The following is a 10,733-nucleotide window of genomic DNA, read 5'->3' as shown; positions in this document are numbered from 1 at the left end:
TACATTTCAGGCAGTTTTGATCTCCGATGGCCAAGCTTATTTTGCTATGTTTAACTATGGAGAGATCAACTGGAGCACAGGCACGGCTAGTGGAGGAGACCCTCTTACGGGCCTGGGAGGAACCACAGCACAGGTAATCTCAGAAATCTCACCCTGTGATATAACTGTTTTATATATGTGATATAACTCTTTATCATTCTCTGCTATGATTACCCTCTCTAGGCAGGTTTTAATGGTGGAGATGTCAGCCATTTCTTGAACCTTCCCGGATCACGCTCGAACGAAGTGGTCAACATTGAACAGACCACTAATGTTAACGTGCCTGGACGGTGGTTCTTCCGCATTGATGCCGACCAGATAGACCCAGCAAATGGCTGCAGCTACAATGGTACAAAAAAACTATATAATTATATCATGTTTTCATGGTATTTGATACATTAAATTAATATTTTACTTATATCTTAAATGTGTGCTCCTTGTTTTTTATGTACACCATGTACACTTTTTACTCAACATGTTCCCCTCATGCCTTATCTTACTCTCTCTTCTTTTTCGGTGTCTCTGCAATCTTTTTTTTCAGGGCGGTTTTACCGTCGTGGGGAGGTTTTTTGGTTATCAGACCAATGCACTCAGCGATGTAGATGTCTTGATCTGAATAATGAGGTCATCTGCCAAGAAACTCCATGTGGTCAGTTAGAGACCTGTGAACAGGTGGAGGGGGCTTACTACTGCCAGCCTACCCGTACCAGCACCTGTGTGGTGTTTGGAGACCCCCACTACCACACTTTTGATGGATTTCTATATCATTTCCAGGTACAGTACAGGGTTAAAATCCCATTTCCATAAAACTGGTCAGTAATAGTTAGGGAATGTTTTTAGGGGAGCACTTTTGGCAGTCCTGGCTCACTCTATGCCAGAGGAAATGAAAAAAAAATCCTGACTAACTCCAATAATAATGTGTGAACGGGTGACTTTTTCTCCCCTGAAAGTTGCATTCAAAGTGCACTTGGCTCACTGAATGTGCATGATGCTTCTGGAAATAGTAAAGTCTGAAATTTCCAAAGAAACATAAAAAATATAAGGATCATCATATTACACACATTCAGTTCATAAGATATCCATTATCAGAGATTATGCTAGAAGCAAGTTTATCCTATCACAAAGCTGAGTATCATGCTGATCACTTTTTAGATTTTTTAATTTTTTTTTGCTTTGCTCTGTATAGAACTGTAGGCTAAAAAGTATGTGATTTCCTTGATCTCCCATCCAGGGTACTTGCTCATACCTGTTGGCTCGTCCATGCTGGGAAATGCCTGGTTTGCCCTTCTTCAGTGTGGAGGCCAAGAATGAGAACCGTGGTGTGACCACTGTGTCCTGGCTACGGGATGTCACAGTAGAGGTGTACAACCACCGTGTCACACTACCCAAAGGGACTCTGGGAACTGTGCAGGTCAGCTTTCGTCAAGTTTCAGTCCTTTAAATATGAAGCTGTTACTCCTACTAAATTGACCAACTGTGCAATCAGTATGAATAGCAGCCTAGTAGATTAAATTGTTCTTGCAGGACACAGGCAATATAACCTTTCTCAATGTCTTTCACTTTGTGTTTCTGTTGTTACAGGTGGATGGCTTGATAAAGACTCTCCCTGTTCAACTTCAACTAGGCGCTGTCAAGGTATACCAATCTGGCGTTGCTGTCGCTTTGGAAACAGACTTTGGTCTTTTGGTGACCTATGACGGATTGCACTACGCCTCCATCTCCCTCCCCAGCTCTTATTTCAACAACACTTGTGGTCTGTGTGGTAACTACAACGATGACCCCGCCGATGATCCCGTGTTGCCAGATGGCTCTTTGGCAGAGAGCGTAGTGGAACTGGGTGGTAGCTGGCGAGCTGAAGACACAGATTTTCGTTGTACAGATGGCTGTGCCCAGAACTGTAGCATGTGTGAACCGGCAGCCGAAGTGTTCTACTTTCGCTCAGACTACTGCGGGCTGATCAATAAGACTGATGGGCCTTTCAGAGACTGCAGAGCTGTGGTAGACCCCACAGTATTTGTGTACAGCTGTGTTTATGATATGTGCAGCAATCGTGATAACATCACCACCCTGTGCCAGGCTATACAGGCGTATGCACTTGCATGCCAGGCCTTGGGAGTCACTATACGACCCTGGAGATCACGCTCATTCTGTGGTGAGTGATATCAGGTGTGACATTAAGGTTAATTCTGTGTCAGTAAAGTCCAGACATCGTAGAGAGTTCTTTTAGAGGTTAAATCAAGTATGCATTATTAAATACTTTTCTCACTTTCTATCATCAGTATGTTCTTTCTATGTTCTCTTTTCCACTGACCTTGCATTTTTCCATTTGCCATTGGCTCTTAGCATTGACATGCCCTGAGAACAGCCACTACCAAGTCTGCACGAGTGCATGTCCTGCCTCCTGCTCTGACCTGACGTCTCACCTCTACTGTACCCATCCATGCACTGAGGGCTGCCAGTGTGACCAGGGCTATGTGCTGAGTGGTAGCCGCTGCGTCCGTCGCTCTGAGTGTGGATGTGAGCGTGATGGCCTGTACTATGCCCTAAATGAGACCTTCTGGGCAGGGGAAGGAGGTGAGGTGGGTGAAGAATGCTCCCAGCGCTGTGTGTGTGGCCCGGCAGGTGAAGTAACATGCCTCAATGACTCTTGTGGTGAAGGCGAGGTGTGTGTAGCAGAAGTTGGGTTGTTGGGATGTTACCCTCGTCGCGAAGCAGCCTGTTTGCTGTCTCAGACTCAAATACTGGCTACGTTTGATGGGTCCACAATGCCGTTCCCTGATGAAAGCTCATTCTACTTGGTGAAGACTTTGGGACGCTTGCCTGCAAATGTTACATCAGTGGAGGTGAAGATTGGCCGGAAGCTGGTGAATAAGGGCCCTACATGGCTACGGCCAGTGGTCGTTAGGGTGGGACATTTGGAAGCACAGATAGGTGGCTCAGATTTTGACTTGATAAAGGTTTGTTGTGACTTTTATATCCTCTACTCTGCAAAAAAAAATTGTCAGTTCCCAAGTCTGTGAAACTAAAAGATGCTTTTAAAAAGATACCTTCTTGGGACACCTCACTATAGCAATATTATTACTTGTACAGTAGCTTTGATTGTTCCTCAATATATTCTCACATATTGTTCAGACCAAGTTAGCTGATTGTATGACATGCTGATGATGTCGTAATTCTTCTCCCCACCCAGGTCAACGGTGAACCAGCGTTTCTTCCTTATGTCCATCCAGTGGAGCCTTTAATAATATACCGGTCCTCTGGTAATACCACGGTGATTGAGTGGAGTGGTTTAGTCCGCACTCGATACTCACGTCAGGGCCTGCTAAACATCACTCTCTCCACTCTCTTTTACAACACCACCTGTGGTCTTTGTGGTTTCTTCAATGGAGATCCAATTGATGACCTCCGTCTACCTAGCGGAAGGCAGGCCGATACACCCGAACAGTTTATTGAAGGCTGGAAAGCCATTGCGGATGATCTGACATGCAATGGCGATTGTGAGGACTTGTATCGTATGTGTACAGATTTAAGGCTGTACCAGAGCCCATGGCTGTGTGGAAACATCAATGACCTAGGAAACGGCTCGTTCCTGGCTTGCCACACAGCTGTTAATCCCTCTCCTTTCTTCAGGAACTGCCTCTACAACATGTGTGTGCGGGAAGGAAACCGTTCTGCCCTGTGTAACTCCCTCCAGGCATATGCTTCAGCTTGCCAGGATGCTCAGATCATCTTGGGAGCCTGGAGGAGTGCTACCAACTGCCGTAAGAGTGTTGGTTGTTTCTCTCTTTTATCATTTTCAGCACCTTCTATCCCTTTCACATAATTTCCTTTTTCTTTGTTTCTTTAGCTCTACCCTGTCCAGAAAACAGTCATTTCGATGAGTGTACATCTGCATGCCCTCTCACTTGCTCTAACCTGGATGATCCTGAGGAGCCATGCCCTCTACCCTGCTCCGAGGGCTGCCAGTGTGAAGAGGGATTTGCCCTCCGTGATGGCATCTGTGTGGCACGTAGCGATTGTGGCTGCTTCTACCTGGGCCGGCAGCTAGCCACCAATGAGACATTCTGGACAGACTGGGAGTGCCAGGAGCGCTGCTACTGCAACGGCACAGACAACAGTGTCTACTGCACCTTCTCACCCTGTCACCCAGAGGAGTACTGCCAGGAGAATGAAGGCCTGTTTTTCTGTCAGCCAAGGACAGAGGCCATGTGTGTTGTTGCTGGTTATGGACACTTTTTGCCATTTGGAGGTGTACCATTTGACCTCCAGAGCAGCTGTACTCTCCGTCTGGCCACTACTGAGTGTGGAGAGGGGGACGAGGATGGCTTTGGGGGACTAGAGAGTGCAGAGACAGTTCTGGGAGGACTGCCCAGGTTCCAGTTTTCAGCTCGGAATGAAGAGCGAGACACAGGCCAGGCTATATGGGTGCGGGGATTTGTTCTGGAGGTCTATGGATATGAAATTGAGGTGTCACAAAGTTTCAAACACACAGTCACGGTAAGATTGTCCTGAGCTATGTGTTGTATGTGTTATTTATGACTAATGTGAATCTTATGCTTTTGTTAGCTTTGTTTTAAACAGGGACATGTTCAAGAATTGTAATTAGCATGCAACTTAAATCAATTAGAGTGCCACAAATAGCTTGTTCATATTTGCATGTACAAACGTGATCCAGCAGCCAAAGCTGATTTGGATCAATACAAAATTCTACACCTGCACCTGAAACAGACAGCTACTGATACACTTTTTGGTCATTTGCACGAGTGGCAGACATTTTATAATCACAAGAATTCCTCTGTAATTCTAGAACTCCACCTTTTGAAGGTCAAACTCCTCCTTTTTATGATACAAAGTTGTTTTAATCAGCCCAGAGAGAAGAGCTAAACAAAAGAGTAAATTTTTTCAGGTGAGGGGTATAATATTTCAGCCAGCATCTGTTAGCATACTGGACCAGATACAGAGGGAAATGTATAACTGAGTGACGTCTGGAATGAGTTCACAACATCACTGGAAGATCTGAGGAACTTTAGATCAAATAAAGATTGAGGGGAGAAGAAAACCAAGTTAGAAATTGAGAGACAGAGTGAATCATAATGAAACTGGCTTTTGTATAGATAGAAGTATAGAGAGTAATGATAGACAATGAACAACAGATTGATCAAATGAGATGATATAAGAAGCATAGCCAGGAGATGAGACGTATTATGTACCAAACAGATTTGATTGCTATTATTGAAACAAATGTCAATATTTTTTTTAATCTCTTTTAGGTGAATAAAGAGCGCCTGTATCTGCCTATAAAACTTGGTCCAGGGAAAGTTAACATCTACACCCTTGGTCTGCAGTTACTTGTGGAGACAGACTTTGGACTGAAGGTGGAGTACAGATCAAAATACATATTGCAACATACTGTACACAGGGGGAAAAAAGCAAAACTCCTCAGATTACAACATTATCCACTGTGTAAGCTAATACACAGTTAATATCTCTACAGGTGGCTTTTGACTGGAATACTCTACTGCTTCTGACTCTTCCTCGCAGTCTCTTTAACGCCACCTGTGGGCTCTGCCAAGGAATGCCTATTACTGGTCCCACTCTAAGTGTCACAGAATGGGGCATGGCATGGGCAGAACGTGACACCTTCTGCCAAGTTGGTTGCGGGGACTCTTGTCCTCGCTGTGGATTGGCTGAGAGGGGCCTAGCTGCTGAGGTCCCCGCCCAAGTAACAGATGCTGTTGGTAACATTGAGATGGATGAGGGTAACCCAGGAAACCGTTTCCACCTTGCTGAAGGGCTGTATGTGTATGTCGAACCTGAGGCGGTGAGATTATGTGGACTTATAATAGACCGTGGAGGTGTGTTTGCGCGCTGTCACAGCAAAGTGGCACCAGCATACTTCTACCAGAGCTGTCTGCAGGATACATGTGTGGATCAAGGTGCGAGAGAGACCATCTGTAATTGGCTACAGATTTATGCCAATACCTGTCAGACACAAGGAGTGTCTGTCATTGGCTGGAGAAGTTCCACACCCTGTGGTGAGAAATATTTTCATTTATGTTCATTTACTCATGTCACAATCTTATGCATAAAAATGAATGGTGCTTTCTAAAGCAAGTATTGCAATTTTATTTCCTCATACTTGAGGTTAGGGGTTTGTTCTACAGTAAAACGTGTGGCTTATTAAGGAGAGATGTGCTGTTTATTTTCTAAGGGATCAGATTTTCACCTGCTGGATGACAAAACAAAACAAAACATAGACTTACAGTGAAGGAGGAGCTGGACCCATTTTTAGAAACTAGAATATCAGACACTTGAGGGTGGGTTCTTTTGACTTGGACCAGTAAACGGCCACTTAACAGCCAAAATACCCTAGCAATTTTAAAGATTTGAAAGATTTATGAGGCTGTTATGAAAAGTATTGTCATTTTTATGCATTTAAATGCAAATATTGTTTGCACTTTTAGGGCTTACATGAAAACGCTATTCCAAAACCCCTTAATGCTTGCTGTTACGCTGGCTAACCACAAGCCATGTCTTAATTTACAAATATTCTGTTTTGCCAACATAAAAACTACAAGACACTTTATTACAATCAAAGCCCCGTGAATGCCACACATTTATATAAGCCCTTTAAAGTGAAATGCAATACATCCTCCTCTTTACTTCTGGAGAAACTCACCCATCCAATGAACTCTATGTGTGCCCAGTCCTGTCGTGCCCTCTGAACAGCCACTATTCCAGCTGTATGATGGTGTGCCAGCCGCAATGTGCCCCTGCACGTGGACAGAAAGACTGTAACCAGTACTGTGTTGAGGGGTGCCAGTGTGACCTAGGCTTTGTGCTCAACGGCAAGAGCTGTATCCTCAGTCAGAACTGTGGATGCTACACGGATGGTAAATACTATGAGGTATGACAGCATGTCACAAAACTAGACAATACATCAAATACAATAAACATCTATTAAAACCATGCAGTATACAATACAATACCTATTATTGGCAATAAAAGTGTTTTATTTCATTGCCACACTTTTCTTAATGAGTCTCTGTATCCAATCTGTTTAACTAGTAAAAATGTGTTAATATATTTTGTCTTGTTACATCTGCATTTTTTTTCATGTGTTTAAGCAAAAATGTCATAAAATGTATTATTTTGTATTATGAAATAATAAATAAGATATGATTAAATTGTAATTGTTTTACTCCATAAAAGTTAAGAGTGATAAAAGTAAAAGACACTGAATTAAGTATGATCAATTACCATCCCCCCCCCTTTTTTACCAGCTTTTGTATGGACAACCCCCACTCATGTTTTCCAGAAAATGAAGAGAGCTAGCATTCCTCTTCTGCCTTTTCTTGAAATGCAAATATGTTGTTGTTGTTGTCGTTGTTTTCACTCTATTTTCTCAGCCTAAGCAGTTGTTCTGGAACAGTGACTGCACTAAACGCTGTCAGTGTATTGGACGGAATCTGATTCAGTGTGACCCAAGGCGATGCAAAGCAGAGGAGGAATGTATACTACGTCATGGTGTGCGAGGATGCTTTGCCCGACGTAATCAGCACTGTGTAGCATCGGGCGGCGGCGTCTTCCGTACTTTTGATGGTGCCTCTATTCGTTTACCTGCCTCATGCTCCTTTGTTCTTTCAACGATCTGTCACAAGCTGCCTGAGTTATCTTTTCAACTCATTGCCAATTTTGACAAGTGGAGTACACCCAACCTAACCACCATCTCCCATGCTTACCTCTACATCAACGAGGAGAACATTCTCATCTCCGGAAACACAGTCAAGGTAGGAACAACGAATTTGTACTGCAAATTATGTATGGGACAGGACATCACTCAGGTGAAGTGGTCTTGAATTTCCTAGGAGAATTTAAAGGAGAAACTGGTATTTCAAAATGAAAATTTAGAGCAGAGTGTCTCAACCTCTCAAGCCCTCGAGGTCCACTGTCCTGCAGAGTTGAGCTCCAACCCTAATCAAACACATCTGGACAAGCTTAATAAAGGTCTTCAGGATTACTAAAATGTGATAAACAGTTGAGTTTGATCAGAGTTGGAGCCACACTCTACAGGAAAATGGAGATTGGATCCAGAGTTGAGAAACCCTGCTTTAGAGGATGGATTTTGCGATTGCTTTTTATATGTTGACTATGAAATTACTCTAATGATTAAGACATTAAATGTCTCCTAGCTAAATGCTAAGTGTTTTCCTCTTTTACCTCAGGTAAATGGTACGCCCGTGTCCGTACCTTTTGTCACAGGTCTAATGACACGAGTATCCACATCAGAGGGATTCCTGGTGATCGACACTCCCCAGGACATCCAGGTGCGTTATAACAGATTCAACATCCTCAGCATTACAATGGGCCCACGGCTGCAGAACAAGGTATGCGGACTGTGTGGGAACTTCAATGGGGACCCCACTGATGATTATATCACCTCTCGTGGAAAACCTGCCGTCAGTGCACTGGAGCTCGCTCAGAGTTGGAAAACCAATGGCATGCAGAACAGGTTAGCAAGAAAAAGTGTGCCGTTATATTTATCACTCATCTCATTAGTTTCACCCTGTCCTTATATCGTTGCCTCTCATTTTCTATCCTCCATTGCCTGACTCTTGCCTGTAGTTGTGATGAGACGCAGTATGTGGCCCTGGCTCAATCCTGTGATAATACAGCAGTATCAGAGCTCCAGGGAGAAGAAAACTGTCTGAAGCTCACAGATTTTAAAGGTTTCTTCCAGCCCTGCCACGGCCTACTGGACCCTCACCCCTTCTACCAGTCCTGCTACATGGACGGCTGCTACAACCACCGTAAGGCCCAGGTGTGCGGCTCCATGGCAGCCTACGCTGAGGCCTGCCGCTCTTTCGGCACACTTACCACCAAGTGGATCGCCCAGGAGAACTGCTGTAAGAGGACGCTGCCACCTACAGGATAAGATGGAGAAGTGTAGAAAGTGAAAGGCAGCACAGCTCAATTGTCATTTTTAGAAGTACATTTTATATGTATTATTTGTTTTATTATTTTTTGTCCATGCTTCCAAGATTATCACAAGTCACTTTCACAATTTTGACAAAACTTAAATATTTTATTAGAAACTTTCTGTGCTAACTTTGTAACTGGACCTGTCTTTAGCAGAATGGATCTATGACCCCTGTGCAGGAGAGATCTGCTCTAACAACACGTGTGAGCAGGAGAATGGAGGAGATTTGTGTGGCTGCCCTGAGCTACCCAGCACTGACATTAGTGAGTGAAACAAATATATAAATCCAAATAAATATAAATCCTTTGTAGGGTCTCTTTGAAGTTGTTTTTATCATTATTGCTCATACTTAAACCCCTTACCCTAAGTAGTAAACCCAGTCACATTATCCTGCACTAGTTACTTTTTATGTTATAGCAGCAGGCTAACTGCTAAATTAAAAGGTCACATTATGAATTGGTATGAAATATTGAAAAAAGACAATACAGAACATCTTGTTCTTGTGGTGTAGGTGAGGATGACATCATCCAGGCAGAGGTGACCTGTAAACACGCTCAGATGGAGGTTTCTATCTCTAAGTGCCGTTTGTTCCAGTTGGGCTTTGAGAGAGAGGACGTACGAATTAACGACCAGCACTGTGCTGGTATCGAGGGAGAGGATTTCATCTCGTTCCATATAAACAATACCAAGGGACATTGTGGCTCTATTGTACAGGTGAACAAATCCCTCTTTTCCCTCATTAACAATTGTTCAGGATCAGACTGTCTCAGTTTAGACACTAAGAGCTCTGCCTCTTGAGAGAGTGGAAAGTACTGGTCCTGGTAAAGAAAATGAACTGTTCCATTCACATCCATTTACATATATGCGAATACAAGCAAAGAAGTTCAGGTTTGGTGCACATTTGTATAGAGAAAAGACACTTGAGCAACAGCTTAGACCAGCTAGGACAGCTTAAAGGGATAGTTCACCCAAAAATGAGAATTCTGTGGTTGACATCTGTGGTTCAACTTTAATTTTATGAAGCTATAAGAATGCTTTTTGTGTGCAAAGAAAACAAAAATAACGACTTTTTTCAACAATTCTTCTCTTTCGTGTCAGTCTTCGCCACCATTCACAAGAGTTCCACGATGCTTGCATGTGGTGCTGCTGACACAGGAGCTGGCATTTACAAGTAGAGGAATGCACACGCATGCGTTGTGGTACTAACATTAATTTTATTTTTGTTTTCTTTTTGCACAAAAAGTATTCTCGTAGCTTCATAAAATTAAGGTTGAACCATAGATGTCACATGGACTATTTTAACAATGTCCTCTCTACCTTTCTGGGCCTTGAACGTGGTAGTTCCCTTGCTGTCTATGCCGGGTCAGAAAGCATTCTTAATGCACACTTTAATTTGGGGAATAATTTTACCTTCTGAGAAACATCTTTTCCACTGAAAATTTAAGCATTTTCATGCAGATCTTTTGCTGTCTTGCGATGAGTTCAGCGAAGAGCTTTCTTCCAATGTGGCGGACGGAACCGACGAAAATACTATTAAAAATTAAAAATAACGTTACAACAAGTCTCTTGTGCGGGTCATGTGAAGAACACTGTCCACCTAGAAAGTGTGTTCCAAAAAGCTATTTAAGCAGGAGTTCTTGTCTTCTTGATTTTGGTTTAGATATAACCGTAGAGCTCTAATAGAGTTTTTGGAGTTAAACACTCAAAATATGTT

At 43.1% G+C, this 10,733-nt stretch overlaps 1 protein-coding gene across 1 annotated transcript; it reads left to right on the top strand.

Moving 5' to 3' along the window:
- The first annotated feature begins 2,804 nt into the window (after positions 1-2,804).
- Positions 2,805-9,256, top strand: LOC107731005 (alpha-tectorin-like). The gene is made up of 10 exons (XM_016541974.1): positions 2,805-2,945; positions 3,230-3,800; positions 3,887-4,536; positions 5,310-5,414; positions 5,534-6,074; positions 6,747-6,946; positions 7,449-7,829; positions 8,265-8,551; positions 8,665-8,945; positions 9,175-9,256. Coding segments are annotated over exons 1-10 (3,159 nt in total). The 3' UTR covers positions 9,177-9,256.
- The last annotated feature ends 1,477 nt before the right edge of the window (positions 9,257-10,733 follow it).

This window comes from Sinocyclocheilus rhinocerous, unplaced genomic scaffold, assembly GCF_001515625.1.
Source record: "Sinocyclocheilus rhinocerous isolate Xijiao unplaced genomic scaffold, SAMN03320098_v1.1 scaffold157, whole genome shotgun sequence".
NCBI classification, from domain to species: domain Eukaryota; kingdom Metazoa; phylum Chordata; class Actinopteri; order Cypriniformes; family Cyprinidae; genus Sinocyclocheilus; species Sinocyclocheilus rhinocerous.
This window is presented reverse-complemented; position numbering and strand designations above follow the sequence as displayed.

Excerpts from the sequence above, each read along its gene's own strand:
- LOC107731005 (XM_016541974.1), top strand. The coding sequence starts at position 2,805 with ATGCCGTTCCCTGATGAAAGCTCATTCTACTTGGTGAAGACTTTGGGA. Across the intron at positions 7,830-8,264 it reads TCTCCGGAAACACAGTCAAG|GTAAATGGTACGCCCGTGTC; the intron begins GTAGGAACAACG and ends CTTTTACCTCAG. Across the intron at positions 8,552-8,664 it reads ACCAATGGCATGCAGAACAG|TTGTGATGAGACGCAGTATG; the intron begins GTTAGCAAGAAA and ends TCTTGCCTGTAG.